The sequence below is a fragment of the Melanerpes formicivorus genome, unplaced genomic scaffold (assembly GCF_026170545.1).
Source record: "Melanerpes formicivorus ecotype bairdi unplaced genomic scaffold, bMelFor1.0.p_v2 SCAF_51, whole genome shotgun sequence".
NCBI classification, from domain to species: domain Eukaryota; kingdom Metazoa; phylum Chordata; class Aves; order Piciformes; family Picidae; genus Melanerpes; species Melanerpes formicivorus.
Genome location: NW_027142403.1, coordinates 1269315 through 1290002, shown reverse-complemented (window position 1 = coordinate 1290002; position 20688 = coordinate 1269315). Strand labels below are relative to the sequence as shown.

The 20688-nt window shown below is 47.9% G+C and overlaps 1 protein-coding gene across 1 annotated transcript in view; it reads left to right on the top strand.

Annotated features, from left to right (window-relative positions):
- Positions 1-20688, top strand: part of GAP43 (growth associated protein 43) — a 79125-nt gene that overhangs the window by 25092 nt on the left and 33345 nt on the right. The window contains exon 2 of the mRNA XM_068160586.1: positions 19270-19891. Coding sequence (XP_068016687.1) covers positions 19270-19891 — 622 coding nt within the window. The remainder of the gene's footprint in view (positions 1-19269; positions 19892-20688) is intronic.

Sequence of the window (20688 nt, the reverse complement as noted above, 5' to 3'; positions counted from 1 at the left end):
AAACCATGGCACCAAGCAACCCATCCAGTCTCTTCCTAAACACCTCCAATGATGGTGACTCCACCACCTCCCTGGGCAGCCCATTCCAATGGGCAATCACTCTCTCTATGAAGAACTTCTTCCTAACATCCAGCCTAATCTTCCCTTGGTGCAGCTTGAGACTGTGTCCTCTTGTTCTGGTGCTGGTTGACTGGGAGAAGAGATCAACGCCCTCCTAGCTACAACCTCCCCTCAGGTAGTTGTAGAGAGCAATAAGGTCTCTCCTGAGCCTCCTCTTCTCCAGGCTAAGCAACCCCAGCTCCCTCAGCCTCTCCTCACAGGGCTTGTGCTCTAGACCCTTCCTCAGCTTTGTTGCCCTTTTGCCTGGACACATTCGAGCAACTCAACATCCTTCCTAAACTGAGGAGCCCAGAACTGGACACAGGACTCAAGGTGTGGCTTAACCAATGCTGAGTACAGGGGCAGAATGACCTCCCTGCTCCTGCTGGCCACACTGTTCCTGATACAGGCCAGGATGCCATTGGCCTTCTTGGCTACCTGGGCACACTGCTGGCTCATGTTCAGCCTCCTATCAACCAGTACCCCCAGGTCCTTTTCTGCCTGGCTGCTCTCCAGCCACCTTATGGTGTTGCTCAACAGCTTACTCCATATGAGCCAACATGTACTTGGATGGACAAGGTGGTCTATGGCATCCTGGCTTGTATCACGAATAGTGTGGCCAGCAGTTCTATGGATGTGATTGTCCCTCTCTGCCTGGCTTTGGTGACACTATGCTTCAAGTACTGTGTTAAGTTTTGGGTCCCTCACTACATGAAGGACATAGAGTTTCTGGAGTGTGTCCAGAGTAGAGCAACTAAGCTGGTGAAGGGCCTTGAACACAAGTCCCATGAGGAATGGATGAGGGAACTGGAGCTGTTTATTGTGGATATGAGTAGGCTGAGGAGAGACCTCATTGCCTTTTACAACTACCTCAAGGGAGGTTGGAGCAAGGTAGTGCTGGTCTTTTCTCACATGCAACAAGTAACAGAACAAGGAGAAAGAGCCTCCAATTGTGCCAGGGGAGGTTCAGATTGGATATTAGGAACAATTGCTTCACAGGAAGGGTTATCAAACACAAGAACAGGCTGCCCAGGAGGAGGTGGAGTCACCATCCCTGGAGATATTTAAAAGACATGTGGATCTGGTGCTTAGGGATGTGGTTTAGTGGTAGTTGCTTAGCAGTAGTGATCAGATTGCAAGCTCCAGTCTAGAGAAATTCAGAGAACTGTCTTAGGGGCAGAAGTCCAAAGACTGGTGGAAACCACTGCTTTTGCAGGGTGGGTTAAAGACAAATAAACCCAGCCCTGCTGCAGTGCACAGGGAAGGCCTAGAGGACCCTGGAGATTTGTAATTGTTTGCTCTTCAGTGTGTAAGCAAGCTGTGCAGTACTGACAGAAGAGAAAACACTGCACCTTTGCTGGTGTTAGATAACCTCTATGTGCTTCCCAGTGCTTTCTGTCTGGCTTTGCATGGGATCCTGAGGTTTTTACTGCAGAAACTTACAAGCCCTTCTCAGTATAGAAACTCTCTTTCTGTTTCACACCTGCAGCACAGCAGAAAGAGGTGGAATGAGCTTTGTGCACCCTACTTACCCAGCCACTCCCTTTTCCTTGTCAGAGGTCCCCTTTCCCTCAGCTTCTCTCTCAGGAGGGCTTCTGAGTAAAGCCCTTCACAGGGAGGGCTCAGAGGGTACCTGGATGTACAGTATGGTTGTGCTGCAGATGCACCAGATACAGAGTGATCTAAACTGTGTGCCTGGGCAAAACACATTACAATGCACAGTGCTTGAGGCTACTGCCATGCTTCCAGATGAAGAAAGGCAGAAGATGTTAGGCCCAAGATGTTTAAGGCTTATTGAAACCCCTTTTTGATAGCAATTTAAAGATGGGAAGCCCAAGGAGTGGAAAAAAAAATGAAAGAAAGAGCAGATTTCCTACAGCGGGAAGCTTAGGAGAAGCTCTGGGTGAGCACTTCAATGAGGCTGTGGTACACTAGCCCCTGTAAGTGGTGAATCCAGACACTTGTGGCTTTTTCCCTAACACATCCATTCAACACGTTCCTTTTGGCTGGAGGTCTTTGTAGCAGCAATTTAACAGTGTCCACAAAGGGTCTATCACAGCATGCACTGCAGGCTTGCCTCCCCCTTCCCCTTTTCAATAGGGCTGTATACAGTAGAGGAGCAAAGTAGGAAACAAAATGGCTCAAAGCCACATGTGCATTTCCCATAGCTCAGTGCCAGTCTCTAGAATAAGTGATTAAGCCCTGAGGCTGCTGGGTCTTCTGTTCAGCTGCCTGTGGTCCCAAAGGATCTGTCCAATCAAAGCCACGTCTGTACTCTAGTGACAACCCTAGCTGAAGGATGGGAGAGGAGTATGGCACAACAATATGCCTTCGGCAGCGTGCCACTCAGGAGTGACAGCTGCAACCACAGGCCTGATTTATCGCTTCTACAGACCTTGGAAAACATGGAAGTCACACAAACTGGGCATGGTCTCAAGCAGTCAAGCCCAGGTTCTTGGGTGAAAGAAGCTGTGTCATACAGGTCTCCTCTGGAGATCTCTTTAGGTTCAAAGAGACACTTATGCTTCCTTTCAGGATGTTCTCATGCTGCACTGGCAGGAGGCAATAGAAAAGAGCACAGCTTCAGTGTTGCACAATGCTTTACCTTGCTACAACAACGTGGATCTGGAGCTCTTGCAGTGCTACAAATACTAATTCAGTTGGGTTCAGAGTCCTTCTAGAACACAACAATGTCTCCTCTCAGAAGCTGTTTGGAGCATCAGACTACCGAGATCCTGTAAAAATGATCCCCAGTGACAAGGTCATTGAGATCAATGAAATTGCACTCCACTTTCATCACAGAATCATAACATTGTTTCAGTTGGAAAAGACCTCTGAGATCATTAAGTCCAACCATCAGTATAAGACCACCATGGCCATTAAACCATGCCCTGAAGTGCCATGTGCCATGCCATCCTCTGACATTGCGTTGAACTTCTAATGAGACCTCATTTGCTAATAAGCTGTACAAACATTGGCATGGGAGGACTAGAGAGAGATGGTCTAGGTTTTCTCACACTTTGCTGTAAATCAGCAGTATTTAAGGGACCAGTGACTTGTCTTTTGCATTTAATAACTTAAGGGTAGGTTTAACTCTTCCCATGCTCACTTAGTCTAGTGACAAAGGAGGGAGGAGATAAGGGATTTCTGTCCTTCTTTCTTTACTTGTTCTTTAAATACATAAAAAGAATGAGAAATAGGCTGAGTGATTTTACAAGAGATATTCTGCAAGGTCTCTGGCATGTAAGACATGCTGTTACTGTGAAGAATTCAGATCTATAAGAGAGATTCCTGGTTTACCCATTGCATGTGGTGAGTTTGTAGACATCCTGTTGTGAGAACCCTGTCAGTTGCTTTGCAGAAGATCTGTGGAGCAAATATCAGCATCAATGGTTCCACTGAAGTAAAGGTGGATGGAGAGAATGGCCAGGACAGTCCAGAGGCAAAAGTACATGTGGATGCATGAGGGCTGTCTCTGGATCAGTGAAACCCAGACAGGTATGGAGATCCACAACACAAACCAGTAAACTGAGCTTCCATAAAGATCAGAGCCAGCGCCCACCACCACCATTCTCTGCCTGCAGCAATAAGGCTGTCAGCAGAGCCACACTGGAGGTATTTGGGTAGAGTCTGGATAGGGTGCTTGGTTGCATGGTTTAGTTGATTAGATAGTTTCATAGTTTCATTCAGGGTTGGAAGGGACCACACGGATCATCTAGTTCCAACCCCCCTGCCATGGGCAGGGACACCCCACACTAAATCAGGCTGGACAGAGCCTCATCCAATCTGCTCTTAAACACCCCCAGGGACGGGGCCCCAACCACCTCCCTGGACAACCCATTCCAGGGTTTCACCACTCTCATGGGGAAGAACCTCCTCCTCACCTCCAGCCTGAATCTCCCCACCTCCAGCTTCATTCCATTCCCCCTAGTCCTATCACTACCTGAGATCCTGGGAAGTCCTTCCCCAGCCTTCCTGTAGTGTTGGGTGATAGGTTGGACTCGATGATCTCAAAGGTCTTTTCCAAACTGGTTAATTTCTATCCTATCCTATCCTATCCTATCCTATCCTATCCTATCCTATCCTATCCTATCCTATCCTATCCTATCCAGAAGCTGAGAAAGAACTCATCTGCTTCAATGAGGAGATGGAGTCTATACCAATAGGCAGAAACCTTTGCTATGGATTCTTGTTCTTTGAGGATACAAGCTCCTAGTACACATACCAGTTCTGTAGTTGAGCTGAGGGATTGGTCTATCTGGAACAAAAGCTGAAGAGGTTATGAGAAAGCATATCTTAGGCAGAGCTGCTTTAGAGCCAATTTATCAAATTACACAGCCCTGCAGCTCTGGTGATTTGAAAGATTGTACTCTGCTCCTTGGGGAATGGGGAAGCTGTTGGCTAAAGGTGGGGCTGTGTGTTAGTCTCTCTTCCAGGAGATTAGGGAAACAAAAGGCAAAGATCTGACCAGGAGGATAATGAGGAGCAAGAAAGGTATCATTGACTTTATTGTCCTTGCCAGATCCTGATCAGGAATCCTGGTAGCTCGCTTCTTCAGCTCACCTGTCATTTCAGGTGGGATACACACTCCTGTATCTCTTGAAGTTCAGCTGCTGTATGTAGCTGCAATTCAGGAGGAGAGAAACCTTCTATTTTTGTATAAAGTGGTAGGGGGTGAAAGGTCCTTTAGAAACATCACTGTCCAGATGCTGTGGTGCAGCAGCTCATTGTAGAGCAGTGTGGGAAGACAGAGGAGGCTTGTGCACAGCCAAAGCATTTTCCATATTGCAGACTGAGCTGACATGAGCACAACTGATGGGATGATCTGTGATAACTGAATAGGATATTCATGAGAGCACCTTGCCTGCACTGCAGCACTACAGCAAAACTTCAGGTTTCAAGAGCAGAGTAAGCATCACCCTTTAAATTTTACAGGTAGGGTGACATATTGCTACAAGCACAGGACCAAACAACTTCCATTACCCAGCTGGATTTCCTCCATACTGCTTTGGAGAAGCTGCTCCATCTCACAATCCCCCCTCCAGTGTGGAGGATGGGGAAGGAGCAGGAAAGGCTCAGCCCAGAGCTGTCACAAATCAGCTCACCCACATCCAATGCAGCCTGCTTACTGACAGGGCCAGTTCCCCAGCACAGTGCTGTCAAGAGGCTAGTGCAGGGCTCTTGGGACCACTGCTAGCCCAGTGCTCATGGAAATGACACCCAGGGTTGTGCAGTGAGTTGGTGTGGGCTGAAGAGAGCCCTACCACCACCTCTTTCAGCTGTAGCACAGTCACTCAAGCATATCTGCTGCAAGAGACCCTGCTTGGCTCTTTAGCTACTTGGCTTTTCTTGGTGTTTCCCATTGTCACACACTTAGGATGTGGATCAGTGATGCTCTCTTTCTTTCCCTTGCACTTTTCCTTCCTCTGTATCACTTCTCTGTTGTGCTGCCTATTTATTTGTCTCTCTTCCATTTAGTGCCTTAGTTTTGGACAGGTTTTACCTCTCTCCCCACCTTTCCATTCCTCCTCTCCATTTTTACCTCTGCCCCTCCCTCTCATTTACTCTCATTCATTTCCTTCTCTGAGCTATGTCTTCTCCCTCCCTTAGTCTCCTGCTGTACCAGACTAGCTCCTCACAGTGCCCCTTCTATCCACCCTGGGTCTCAGCCCCATGCCTCCCCTTCCCTGCCCACCCATGCAGTGGCAAAGCCTGAGACTGTGCTCAGCCTGAAGGTCTCTGCTACAGAGCCCACTCAAAGCAGCTTCCCAAACCACTGGGAATTAGTGCCTTACTTTCCCTAATTGCTGGGGTTGTTTGTTTGACTTTAATGAACTTGCAAGTGCTTTCTCAGAAAATAATTGCCCCAATTTCCAGTGACATCAACTATAATAATAATAGAAATACAAATACAGCCCTGAGCTTAGCATCAAGCGGGAAGGGAACTTAGTGTGTAGCTCTCTCTCATTACTAGGTTGAGAAGTTTCATGGTATTTGTAGTCACTGCCTGAAGGAGATACCAGAGGAGATTCAGGATTAGCAGGCAGATTAAAAAGAAGGTTCAGAGACTGGATAGACTTGGGGCTTGAGATTTGCATTGTTATTCTGCTGGCTGCAAAACCCCTGGGCAAACCAGCGAGGAGAACAAGCAGGTGCTGAACTCGTGACAGGGCCTAATTGCCTATGGAGTGATGGTCCTAGCACAAAATTCCTCACAATTTCTAGGTGCAAGCAGGAAAGGTCAAGGTAACCTCAGAGGCTAACATTTGAAGGATTTGTAGTACCCCTGCCTGCAGTTTACTCAAGTTAGGGAGAAGTATGATACCTCCCATCACCAGAGCTGGGTGCAGCTCTGTGTTCCCATGGCAGGAATGGGGTAGGAGCTGCAGGATGTAAGCAGCTGCTTCTTGTGGAAATGGCTCTAAAGACCTTGCATAACCCTGGACTCTGGGGAGGCTCAGCAGCTGCCTGCACCAGATCTCAGGGAAGCAAGTCTGAGCCACAAATTAGCCTCTGGACCTTGGTTGCAGCTGGGGCAGGCACTTTGAGTCACCAGAGGTTAATAAAAATTCCCTGCAAATTTTTGCAGAGTCCAAAACTAAGCCAGCAAGGGGGGAAAAAAAGGAATGAGAGAGAAAAGAAGGGGAGGGATGGATAATTCAGGGTTTCATTATAGACTCTTGGTCAGCAGACCATGGGATTCAGAGTCTGAAGGTGTTGCTTGAGAGTATTTACATAGCAGCATCCTTCCCCAAACTGCCCCAAACAGGACCACATAGTTTGAGCCTGGGTAAAATTCCTCTCTAGCCCAAGGATATTCAAGCTTGCATTTCTAAGCCCATCTGCAGAACAGACTTTTCTAATCAAAGTGCAGTTCAAGCAAAATCTTTCACCTGGCCTTTCTGCTGAATCTCTTCAATGTGGTCTATTTTGGGAGTGGATTGACACTGTCAGCTTGGATACCTTCCTGCTTCATTTCCAGTCTTTGGTCCCTTGATCCAAACGCCTGCTGACTGGCTCCTTCTGGAGCAACACAATTATTTCTCTCCAAAAAGGAGACTAGGCACAACTGACAGCACAGTGTGTGCTGGGATCCAACCTGAAACAACAGCATAGATGTTAATCGTGCCAAACACTCAAGGCCTTCACGCGTTCCACAGACATATTTTGCTCTCAAGTATCCTCACACACTTAAGCCATACCCCAGGTTATACACATGCCCTTGGCAATAGCTATAAAAGCCCCCACCTTGGCAAGCTGCTACTCAGTCCTGATTCTGAGACTTTGGGTGCTTTCAAATGAAAGATGAACAAACTTATCCTGTGCCCCACAACCACCAAGGAGCTCCTCACAGCCCAGCTCTGAGCTAAGGCAAGTGCTTTTCCCCAGCAACACCCATGAGTCACTCTGCTCCAGAAATCATGAGTCCTGGACATCAGCCACTTTGCATCAGCTTCAGGTTCTTCCTTCTTTCATCCAGTGTGCAAAGGCAGCATAAGCATTACTGAGTACCTTGCTCCATTCAATGACTGGAGTTACAGGAGCTTCCAGATGGTAGATGACAGCATGGTTGACCACAAGATTAACAGAAAAGGGTGACAAACAGGAGGGAGAGTCTCAAAACATGTGAGGAGAGTGTAATGGATTTATTAGAACTGTCTGGGCTGGAAAAGACCTCCAAGATCATCCAGTCATCCACCCAACACCGTCATGGCCCCTAAACCATGTCCCAAAGAGCCACGTCTAGATGTTTGTTGAACACCTCCAGGGATGGTGACCCCAACACCTCCCTGGGCAGCCTGCCCCAATGCCTGACCACTCTTGCAATGAAGAAATTCTTTCAAACATCCAAGCCAAACTTCCCCTGGTGTAATTTGTAGTTCTTCTTGTGCTCTCACTTGATAGCAGGGAGAACAGACCTAGCCCCACCTCACTACAACATCCCTCCGGGGGGGTTGTAGGGGGCTAGACTTATGGGTAGGGTAGGGTTGAGAAGGCACACTGAAAGTATCTAAATACATCTATCTTAGATTGTTTTTTGTCTTTCTTCTCAGTCACTGTGTACAAGTGAATAACATCCATCCACCTGACCATTATTAGCTTAATCTGTTATAGGAACCATAAAACAGAGGAGATATATCCTACACTTAAGAGGATCTTGTAGAGGAGAGGAGGAAAACTCCTATTTTTAGAGGATTTGAAACTGCAGAGCTGCAACCCTGCTGGTTATATCCTAGGGAACCACCCTGCATAAGCCTTCAGATAAATGAATTAACCTTTCCTCACTCAAGAATGTTTTACCCACCATCACCACAGTCATCCTGGGAGAAAAGGAACTCTGTTTGTTTCCTCGCCTTGCAGACAAGCTGTACTCAGAGGTGCCATCCCCTAGCCAGGTGTCTTCACACCATTTAACTGGGTTAAAAAACCCTGTTCTGTGTGCTAAATTGCTTCCTCACTTCACAAGGTGTGAAAGCCATTTCTTTTTCTCATGTGTCCATGCTTCACTCCTTCTGGGGAGACAGCTGGTGTTTTTAATGCATCCTGCTCCTTAAATGCTGTCTCCAATACAAAGCAGGTCGGGTTGAGCCAGGGCCACAAAAGAATTGAGGTGACTCAATCCTGTGAAATCAAAGAGAGACAGATATCTACATTTCTTGATGGATTTGGGCCTCAGCAACCTTGATGAGCCTAGTGGATGAGGGAAGGGCAATGGACATTGTCTACCTGGGCAGCTTTTGACACTGTCTCCCACAGCATTCTCCTTTAGAAATTCATGATACATGGCTTGGATGAGTGCACTCTGCACTGGATATAAAAAAAGCTGGATGGCCAGGCCCAAAGAGTGGTGGTGGCCAGCAGGAACAGGGAGGTGACCATCCCCCTGTACTCAGCACTGGTGAGGCCACACCTTGAGTATTGTGTTCAGTTCTCACTATAGGAAGGACATTGAGGTGCTGGAGTGTGTCCAGAGAAAGGGCAACGTGGCTGGTGAAGAACCTGGAGCACATGGCCTGTGAGGAGCATCTAAGGGAGCTTGAGTTGTTCAGTTTGGAGAGGAGGCTGAGAGGAGACCTCATTGCTCTCTACAACTACCTGAAGAGAGGTTGGAGCAAGGAGAGGGCAGCCCCTTCACCTTGGTGGCAAGCAACAGAACTAGAGGAAAAGGCTAAAAGCTGCACCATAGGAGGTTTAGGCTGGATGTTAAGAAATATTTCTTCACTGAAAGGGTTATCAAACATCAGAATGGTCTGCCCAGAGCAGAGTGGAGTCACTGCCCCCAGAGGTGTTGAAGCGCCTGTGGACCTGGCACTTAGGGACATGGTTTAGTGTTGACCCTTCAGTGTTGGGTCAAGTGTTGCACTTGGTGATCTTTGAGGTCTCTTTCAACTGGATGTATCTGTGATTCTGTGAATAACATCAGTAGGAACACACATCACGCTCTAGTCAAGATTAGAGCACGTGCTGAGATGCATCTTAACTCTGCAAGTACCACAGGCAAGCAGTTGATTCAGCACCCCTTCACCTAGCTGATTAAAGGAGAGAGTTCCACACATACCTTAGTGCAGGTGTCATGTGAAAAGGAATGACTTGGGGTCCCTACATCTTTGTATGGAGAGCACAGGCTATTGTTTTGTTCTTAATAATGAGGTATCATTTCCCTTGGGCTGTAAAGTGAGTTATTGGTAACTGTCACTAGCTTTGTGGATGCCTGGGCTCTGGTCACTAGTGATGTCTTCTCTGATGGAGTCCTAAATCTGGACTCATGGCACAACATTTTTGGAGTACTAGGAGACAGCCACTTGGATTGAAAGGCTCTGAGATTTGGGGGCATGTTAAAAAGGATCTGTAGAGAGAAGCAGAGGAGACCATATAACATTGAAAGATGTTTTCTGGCTTATTCTCTTCATCCCAGCATCCAACATACAAAACTATGCGATTGTTTTACCAAGGCCAAACAATGAGGTACACCTTGAGAGACAAGTGGACAAATAGTAAGACAGCACCAAAGCACCCAGTCTCCTTGTTTCTTGCTCTTTGCCTACGTGTGGCTGCAAACACACAGAACACCTGGAAAATGTCTAGCTCCTCCCTTTCTCCTTTCCTGACATACCAGCATGTGGGACACTTGGAAGGGCCTGGAGGTTAGAGTATCACTTCCTCCCTTCTTTGCTAGATTTTGGCTCCTTTGTAAAGTATGGGTTTGGAGATGGATGGTGAAGAGGTGACCAGAGATTAGGAGTCTTCTTGGGGTCATGGCTCCATGCAGTTTCCACATTCCTGGTACCTACCTGGCCCTACCTCTGTCTTAAACATTAATTTCTTATCTCCTACTCTCTTAGCTATGTGACAGCAAGGAAACTCTCACTTACAGGAACAATCTGCCTGGGAAGGGATGTCCTAGAAACCTGGAGGTGTGGCAGACAAACAGATGGAGATGGTGAGGAGATCATTCTTCTAGGGCTGGAAAGATGTGAGCTGTGTAGATAGAGACATAAAAGATTAACCATGTGTTTCATAAAAGCAAAGCTTTGCATGCTGGCTTCAGTGAGGATGCCAGGATCCTCTGAATAAAAAAAAATGGGTGTGTTTGCCTGTGTGTGTCTTTCCATACCTCTATGTGTCCAGAGGGCAACATTGCTATCAAGGATAATCATAGAATGGTTTGGGTTGGAAGAGACCTTAAAGATCATCTAGTTCCAACCTCCCCAGCAGGGGCAGGGACACTAGACCAGGTTGCTCAAAGCCTTGCCCAGCATGGCCTTAGACTCTTCCAAGGAGGGGGCACCCACACTGTGCCTGGGCAACCTACTCCAGTGTCTCACCACCTTCACTGTAAAGAATTTCTTCCTAATTTCCAGTCTAAATCTACCCTCTTCCTGCTTAAAGCCATTGCCCTTCATCCCATCACTACAAACTCTTGGAGAGAGTCCCATGCCAGCTTTCTTATAGCCCTTTCATGTACTCAAAGGCTGCTATAAAGTCTCTCCAGAGCCTTCTCTCCTCCAGGCTGAACAGCCCCAAATCTCACAGCTGAGGTACTTAATGCTTTCTTTGCCTCAGTCTTTGATAGCCAGACCCATTATCCTCAGAGTATTCAGCCTCCTGACAGGGATAGAGAGCAGCATCAACTCCCCATAATCCAGGTGGAAGCAGTTAAGGACCTGTTATGCCACCTGGGCACTCACCAGTCTATGGGGCCGGATGGAATTCACCCAAGAGTGCTGAGGGAGCTGGCAGAGGAGCTTACCAAGCCTCTCTCCATCATCTATCAGCAGTTCTGGTTAAGTGGGGAGATGCCAGACAATTGGAGGCTTGCCAACATGACACTTATCTACAAAAAGGGCCAAAAGCAGGATCCAGGGAGCTCCATGCCTGGCAGCCTGAACTTGGTACTGGGGAAGTTATGGAGGGGTTCATCTTGGGTGTGCTCACACAGCAAGTGCAGGAGAAAGTTCTTCACTGAGAGAGTCGTTCACCATTGGAATGGGCTGCCCAGGGAGGTGGTGGAGTCACCACCCCTGGAGGTGTTCAAGAGGGGATTGGATGTGGCACTCGGTGCCATGGTCTAGTCATGAGGTCTGTGGTGACAGGTTGGACTTGATGATCTTTGAGGTCTCTTCCAACCATGGTGATTTTGTGATTCTGTGTGATTCTGTGATAACAGAGGGATCAAGTCCAGTCAGCATGGATTCATGAAAGGCAACCTCATCTCCTTCTATGATTGGGTGAGGGAAAGGCTGTGGATGTTGTCTATCTAGACTTTAGTGAAGCTTTTGGCATCGTCTCCCACAGCATTCTCCTCGAGAAACATGGAGCCTGTGCCTCTTTGCTGGATTAAAATCTGGCTGGATGGCTGGGCCCAAAGAGTTGTGATAAATGGAGTTAAATCTATCTGATGGCCAGTCACAAATGGTGCCCCCCCAGGGCTCAGTACTGGGCCCAGTTCTGTTTAGTATCTCTATTAATAATTTGGATGAGGGGATCAACTGTGCCATCAGCAAGTTTGCAGATGACACTAAATTGAGTGGAAGTGCTAATTTGCTTGAGGGTAGGTACAGACTTCAGACAGATCTGGACAGGTTAAAGCAGTGGGTTGAGGCCAATGGAAAGAGGTTTAACAAGACTAAGTACAGGGTCCTGCACTTTGGTCACAACAACCCCAAGCAGTGCTACAGGCTTGGGGAGGTGCTTGTCGCCATGATTTAGTTGATTAGATAGTGTTGGGTGATAGGTTGGACTCGATGATCTCAAAGGTCTCTTCCAACCTGGTTCATTCTGTTCTACTCCTATCCTATCCTATCCTATCCTATCCTATCCTATCCTATCCTATCCTATCCTATCCTATCCTATCCTATCCTATCCTATCCTATCCTATCCTATCCTATCCTAAGAGTGGCTGGAAAGCAGCCCAGTGGAAAAGGATCTGGGGGTGAATATGAGCCAGTGGTGTGCTCAGGTGCTCAATAAAGCCAGTGGCATCCTGGCCTGTATCAAAACCAGTGTGTCTGGCAGGAGTAGGGAAGTGATTGTGCCCCTGTACTCAGCTGTGGTGAGGCCACAGCTTGAATATTGTCTTCAGTTCTGGGTGCCACACCATAAGAAAGACATTGAGGTTCTGGAGCGTGTCTAGAGAAGAGCAACAAGGCTGGTGAGGGATTTGGAGGGCATGTCATACAAGGAGTGGTTGAGGGAGCTGGGGTTGTTTACCCTGGATAAGAGAAGGCTAAGGGGAGATCTTACTGCACTCTACAACTACCTGTGAAGTTGTGGTGAGGCTGGTGTTGGTCTCTTCTCCCAAGTAACCAGCAATAAGACAAGAGGGAGTGGGTTTAAGTTGTGCCAGAGGAGGTTTAGATTGGATATAAGGAAAAAATTTCTTTACTGAGAGAGTGGTCAGGTGTTAGAGCAGGCAGCCCAGGGAGATGGTGGAGTTGGCATCCCTAGAGGTGTTCAAGAAATGTTTAGACGTGGTGCTTCAGGATATGGTTTAGTAGTCACAGGAGCTGGGTTACGGTTGGACTTAATGATCTTCCAGGTCTTTTCCAGCCTTAGTGATTCCATGATTCTATATAGCCACGTATCCACCAGCCTCAGTGATTTCAAGTCCTTCTCTCATTTAAGGATCTATGATTTGTTTCACTCCAAATGAGGCAGAGGACATTTACTCTGTGTAAAATGGCAATGTATTGCTTGCTCACTGACGATATCTTGACTATGTCAATATTAAATACTAGTATGAGTTTACTTTACATGTAGGTGTGTAAATTAAGGGGGTGTGTGATTGAATACTAATATGACACCTCTCCTTACCAGACCTGACTGGGGGCTCTTGATTCTGTACAAACACTAGTAGCAATAGTGACATAATTCCAGCCGGGATATTATAACCAAGTTGTCCATTGCAATGACTTAGCAGTGTGCCCAGGTGGCCAAGAATAGAGTGGAATGGAATGGAATGGGATGGGATGGGATGGGATGGAATGGAATGGGATGGAATGGAATGGAATGGAATGAAATGGAATGGAATGGAATGGAATGGAATGGAATAGAATAGAATAGAATAGAATAGAATAGAATAGAATAGAATAGAATAGAATAGAATAGACCAGGTTAGGAAAGAGCTTCGAGATCAAGTACAACCTATCATCCAACGTCATCTAATCAACTAAACCATGGCACCAAGCACCCCATCCAGTCTCTTCCTAAACACCTCCAGTGATGGTGACTCCACCACCTCCCTGAGCAGCACATTCCAATGGCCAATCTTTCTATGAAGAACTTCTTCCTAGCATCCAGCCTAAACCTCCCCTGGCACAGCTTGAGACTGTGTCCTCTTGTTCTGGTGCTGGGTGCCTGGGAGAAGAGACCAACCCCCACCTGGCTACAACCTCCCTTCAGGTAGTTGTAGGCAGCAATAAGGTGTTCTCTGAGCCTCCTCTTCTCCAGGCTAAGCAACCCCAGCTCCCTCAGCCTCTCCTCACAGGGCTGTGCTCCAAACCCCTCCCCAGCTTTGTTGCCCTTCTCTGGACACATTCCAGCAACTCAACATCTTTCCTAACCTGAGGAGCCCAGAGATGCATGGCAGATAGATAAGACAGACAGAGTTCTTGTTTTCCACTGAGATGCTTTTGAATACATCCTGGCAGGGCTGGCTCAGCCTTTTAGCTTTCCAAGGAAGATAAATTGCTTTCCCTGAGCTTCACTGTATGCAGGTTATTTTTGAGCAGCTTCCTTAATTAAGGTTTATCTGCTGTGTGTGAATCCGCAGATGAAGAGGCCTTGTCTTTTTGGTGTGTGAACAGAAGTTTCCCCCTGAACAATCTGTTTCTCACCCAGGCCATTGTTATACAACATGACACACGTACTCCATGGATGCCATGTCCTACCCCAGAAGTAGCTGCAGGCCAGTAGCCAGAAAATAAGTAATTTCAAATGCCTGCAATGCTTCAGTGGGGAAGGACTGAAGAGAAATGGGATTCCTGAGGGCCACAGTTGGCAGAGACAAACTATTAGTACATTTCTTTCATCTATGACCTTAAAGTCCACTTCTGCCACAGCCTCATGTTTCTTATCTTTTATGGCTGAAATTATGCTGAAAGCACCCTGTTGGAAATACATTTTACAGTCCCCGACCTTGTGATCTGGCAAGGATTCATACTGATGTCATCCCAAGTAGGATAAGAGGACAATGATGTCATTGGAACTAGCAAAGGAGCCTTTTAACTCTGTAAAGCTGAAGGTGCAGCTGAGATGTTTCGGTCTGACCTCTCTGCAGAGACAAACTGCTCTCCCATTCCCTGCCAGGTAAAGGGCTGGCTGGCAGTCAGGGCTCTCTGTGAGTTCATCTGTCAGAAGAGCAGGAGGGCCAACTCTGTGGCTTGCTGTGCCCTGGCTTCCTGCTAGCAGTGGGCAGGAGGTTAGCCTTTTCAGGGCTGCATGGCCCAGGTAGCAGGGTAACTTCTCTGGAGTCAGAGGAGCATGCATGCAGCAGGTCAGACTTTCTGACAGCTGTCCTGGATGGTGCTGGAGTTACATGGGATGTGAGAGCAGCCAGGCCAGTGCCCAGGGAGGTGGTGGAGTCATCATCCCTGGAGGTGTTCAAGGGGGGATTGGATGTGGCACTTGGTGCCATGGTTTAGTCATGAGGTCTGTGGTGACTGGTTGGACTTGATGATCTTTGAGGTCTCTTCCAACCTTGGTGACTCTGTGAAGAGAGAGCTCCCTTCAGTGGATGGTTTTCATCTTTGACCAGGACTTAAAAATTCTGTTGTATTTGCTAATGGATTTGCAGGAATCAGGCATATGGGACAGACCTTTAGCATTCTGTAGTTAAGTCTAAATTGTCTTTCCAGTCTCCCAGTCCTGCTGTTATTTGTAATTCACCACAGTCTTTAGGGAGAGGGGGTCAAAGTCAGGGCATCCAAGTGTTACACGGTGCTATCAAGAAGTACCTCGCGTTGCTGTGGCTACCGTGGAATGCAGGCGTACTCAAGCTCTCCTCAAGCCAGCTAGTCCAGGTATTAGCAGTTATGTTGCCACAGCAACACAGGACTTAGTGAAAATTGCAGAGCATGGCTAAGGATGCCTGTACAGAACTCTGCACTACCCTGACAGCTGTGTGGACTGGTCAGGAATTGGAATAGGTTGCCCAGGAAGCTGGTGGAGTCACCATCCCTGGAGGTGTTCAAGAAATGTGTGGATATGGCACTCTGGGGCGCAGTTTAATAGCCATGGTGGTGTTAGCTGGATGGTTGGACTTGATCTTAGAGGTCTTTTCCAACTGAAACAATTCTATGATTCTTTTCTTTGGTGATTTGGGGCTGCTTGTTCCTTGGCCACCACACCCACTCTAATTCACTCAGTCTTACAATAGAATAGAATAGAGTAGAATAGAATAGAATAGAATAGAATAGAATAGAATAGAATAGAATAGAATAGAATAGACCAGGTTGGAAGAGACCTTCAAGATCATCACGTCCAACCTATCATCCAACACCACCCAACCAACTAACCCATGCAACCAAGCACCCTGTCAAGTCTCCTCCTGAACACCTCCAGGGATGGCAATTCCACCACCTCCCCGGGCAGCCCATTCCAATGGGCAATCACTCTCTCTGTGTAAAACTTCCTCCTGACCTCCAGCCTGAACCTCGCCTGGCACAGCCTGAGACTGTGTCCTCTTGTTCTGGTGCTGGCTGCCTGGCAGAAGAGACCAACCTCTGCCTGTCTACAAACCCCCTTCAGGTAGTTGTAGAGAGCAATAAGGTCACCCCTGAGCCTCCTCTTCTCCAGACTCCTTTTTACCTGGGCAACAATCTCAGGTGATCACTAGTGTTAGTGTGGGGGATCTTATATGAGCTGTAAGAGACCCAGGGGGAAATAGTGGGTACCATTTCTATCATGCCAGTGTCCAAGCATTTGGCTCACTGGCACAAATTCACTCACACTTATGTGCCCGGCCCTGGCTCACACTGTGGCAATCATCACTTCCAGTCTGTTTCTCAGTGATGGTTGCCAGTGTAACCAGTCCTCTCTCCCCCTTTTCACAGGCATGTTGTGCACAGTGCAGTGGCTTCTTCTCCCCTATTCCTGTTGCATTCTTTTAGAAGACATTTATAGGCTGTTCTGTCTCTCTGCTCTTCTGGTCCTGAGCCTTCCCCTAGGTGGCACTTCTCAGTTGCAGTGGTCTAGGGAACATTTTCATCTTCCCACCCAGGCATAAACACTTACTCTCTTTCTCAGTCAGCTCATTTTCTTTATATTGTGATCTAAGCCAGTGGTGGAAACCAGGTGCAGACAGCAGGGAGGCCAGTGGCCCTGCTTCTGAGTAGCTCTTTTGAAAGCCTCCTGATGGTAATATTAATAGAATAGTGTCCTTTCATCAATACACAGCTGAGATGTTACTTGCCTAAGGGCTGATGAATTACTGGGGTGAAGCATGGTATGTCCTGTAGATTCAGTGGGTGCTTATAAGCTGAGTGTTATCTATCTGCAGCAGACCAATGTGAGGCGCAGACTCTGTTTTGGTCTCATTGAAGGCTGTAATATATGGATTAAGTCTGAAAAAGATGGGGAATGCCTCTTCTTTGTTGCAAGGCTGACTTCCCCTCAATAGTCAGAGAAATAATCTGCTGAAATTGGAAACACTTATCACAGAATCACAGAATGCTAGGTGTTGGAAAGGACCTCTGGAGATCATTGAATGCAAAGTAGGTTCACCTAGGGCAGGTCACACAGGAACATGTTCAGACAGGTTTTGGAAGTCTCTAGTAGGACTCCACAACCTCTCTGGGCAGCCTGTTCCAGTGCTCTGGCACCCTTACAGTAAAGCAGTTTTCCCTCATGTTGAGGTGGAACTTCCTGTGTTACAGTTGGTATCCCTTGCCCTTGTCCCGTCACTGGGTATCAGTGAAAAGACTGGCCCCATCTTCTTGACACCCACCCTTAAGGTGTTTGTAAACACTGATTAAATCCTTTCTCAGCCTTATCTTCTGCAGACTAAACAGCCCCAGGTCTCTCAGCCTTTCCTCATAAGACAGATACTCTATTCCCTTAATCATTCTCATAGCCCTTCGCTGGACTCTCTCCAGTAGTTCCCTGTCTGCCAAACAGAAAGGAACCTGGGGGTGCTGATTGACAGCTGGCTGAACATGAGCCAGCAGTGTGCTCAGGTGGCCAAGAAGGCCAATGGCATCCTGGCCTGCATCAAGAATAGTGTGGCCAGCAGGAGCAGGGAAGTCATTGTGTCCCTGTACTCTGCACTGGTTAGGCCACACCTTGAGTCCTGTGTCCAGTTCTGGGCCCCTCAATTTAAGAAGGACATTGAGACTCTTGAAAGTGTCCAGAGAAGGGCAACAAGGCTGGGGAGAGGTCTCAAGCATAAGCCCTATGAGGAGAGGCTGAGGGAGCTGGGGTTGTTTAGCCTGGAGAAGAGGAGGCTCAGGGGAAACCTCATTGCTCTCTACAACTACCAGAAGGGAGGTTGTAGCCAGGAGGGGGTTGGTCTCTTATTTCAAGCAACCAGCACCAGAACAAGAGGACACAGTCTGAAGCTGCACCAGGGGAAGTTTAGGCTCAAGGTGAGGAGAAAGTTCTTCACCAAGATAGTTGTTAGCCATTGGAATGTGCTGCCCAGGGAGGTGGTGGAGTCACCATCCCTGGAGGTGTTCAAGAGGGGATTGGACGTGGCACTTGGTGCCATGGTTTAGTGATGAGATCTGTGGTGACAGGTTGGACTTGATGATCTTTGAGGTCTCTTCCAACCTTGGTAATTCTGTGAATCTGTCTGTCTTGAACTGGGGAGCCCAGAACTGGACACAGTACTCTAGATGAAGCAAGCTGCCTATTATTCCTTCATTGAAACCATGAGTTCATTGAAACCATGAGGCGTTCAAGAGGAGATTGGATGTGGCACTTGGTGCCATGGTCTAGTCATGGGGTCTGTGTTGATAGGTTGGACTTGATGATCCTCGAGGTCCTTTCCAACCTAAGTTACACTGTGATACTGTGATACTGTGAGTGTGAAGCTTGAGGTAAGGAGCTTGGAGTGCTTGCAGGCAGGGCATTTGAGAGGAGCATATCCTGTGCATGTCTGAGTATGTCTGACAGCATGCATCTGCAGTGGAGCGGGTAGCGATACTATTCTCTGTTGGCAATTCTGAGCCAGGAAGCTATGGAACAGAACACTTGGTGTCATTGGAGTCAGGCACCTGTGAAACAAGGTGTCATTAAAAAGAAACAAAGACTTGAAGGTAAAGGGGAATGTAGAAGGACTGAAAAAAATCCCCCTCATGAGAGTGCTTTGAAAACGAGGAGGGGAAAAAATTGGTGCCCTTCAAAATGGATGGGAAACATAAATCATGGCAATAGAGAAAACCCAGCTGGTGCAAGCCTTCCCACACTGCTACAGTGCTCTCAGCGTTGATGATGATGAGGTGCTTTAAATTCCTCTTACAAAGCCCCTGTGTCTGTCCAGCCCTAGGACAAAATTAGAGCCACCTGGCTTTAAACTCATACTGAATGGGAAGGATGCTTTGAGAGTTGTCGCTGGGTAGCAGGTGGGGAATGTGGGACACCTGAAATAAAAACAGAGTCTGGGCTGCTGGAGAAACTTTAACTTATGTCCCTGTTTTCTTCTCTGCCCTCCTCCCTTGTTCTTCTTCAAAGGTTGAAAAAAATGAGGATGGAGACCAAAAGATTGAGCAAGATGGCATCAAACCAGAAGATAAAGCTCATAAGGCAGCCACCAAAATCCAGGCCAGCTTCCGTGGACACATAACAAGGAAAAAGCTCAAGGGAGAGAAGAAGGGAGATGCCCCAGCATCTGAGACTGAGGCCACCGACAAGAAGGAGGAAGGCCCTGCCGGTGGAGCAGCTGAGAACAAAGAGAGCGAGGTTCCCACTGCCACAGAAGCGGCTGCTGCTGACAGTGCCCAGCTGGAGGAGGGCAGCAAAGACAGCAGCGCGCCAGCGGAGGAGAAAAAAGGGGACGGAGCTGCCGACACGGGCTCAGAGCAGCCAGCCCCACAGGCTAGCACTCCTGCTGCATCCTCGGAGGAAAAGCCCACTGCTGCCGCCGAAACGGAAAGTGCCACTAAAGCTTCCACTGACAACTCGCTGTCCTTGAAGGCTGATGAAGCCCAAGACAAAGAGGAGCCTAAACAAGCCGACGTGCCTGCTGCTGACACCACTGCCACCGCCACCCCTGCCGCAGAGGATGCTACTGCCAAGGCAACAGCGCAACCCCAAATGGAGACAGTGGAGAGCAGCCAAACCGAAGAGAAGACAGGTGAGTGCGTGCCTCGCTAGGGAATGGGCCTCTCCAGGAATGGATACCTCCCTTGGTCTCTTGGGGATGCTTCTGAGGTTGGCCAGCAAGAGCCGGTGTGGTGGTTAGGCTGGGGGTTAACATGGGAATCCCCTTGCTGTGTTTCAGGGGTGGGAGGAGATGCATGTTCTTGCTTAACACCCTTTTCCCTGATTCCTGACAGGTTTTGGAAATACTGCACCTCCTCTTGAGGTTCCTGTTCCCTTAGGTGGAGGTGCCATCCAGCCCTTTTTATCATGGTGACAGGAGAGTGTCAACCAGCTGAGAGGCTTGGAGGAGCCTGTCAGGGCCCTGCAAGCTCTGCAGATGCTAAAGAGAGAAATGAACCTTCCCAGGCACACCAGCACAGGCAGCTCCAGGGAGGAAACAAAACAGCCTGAGCTGATACTACCTCAATGGAGCCTGCCAGCTTGAGCTGAAAAATCTCACGCTCTCATACAGCAGGAGGACATTCACCCTTGCTGGTGGGATGGTCAAGAGGGAGCCAAAATGATCTTTTTTAACATCTGCTTGTGAATGCATGGTATTCTTGGTACAACCACATCTGAGTCAGGAACACCATGTCATCAGCATTGCCTGAAGTTTCATCCCCACCAATACTTCCAGCCTGTGTATGTGAAGTAGCCCATGACAACCACACTTGCATGAAGCTTTTAGACATGTCAGCTGGGTCAGACCCACATGGTAAGAGGATCAAGTAGGGAAGGGGAAGATTAAAGCCCCCAACAGCTCAGTGAGTGAGGACAGAGAAGAGGGTT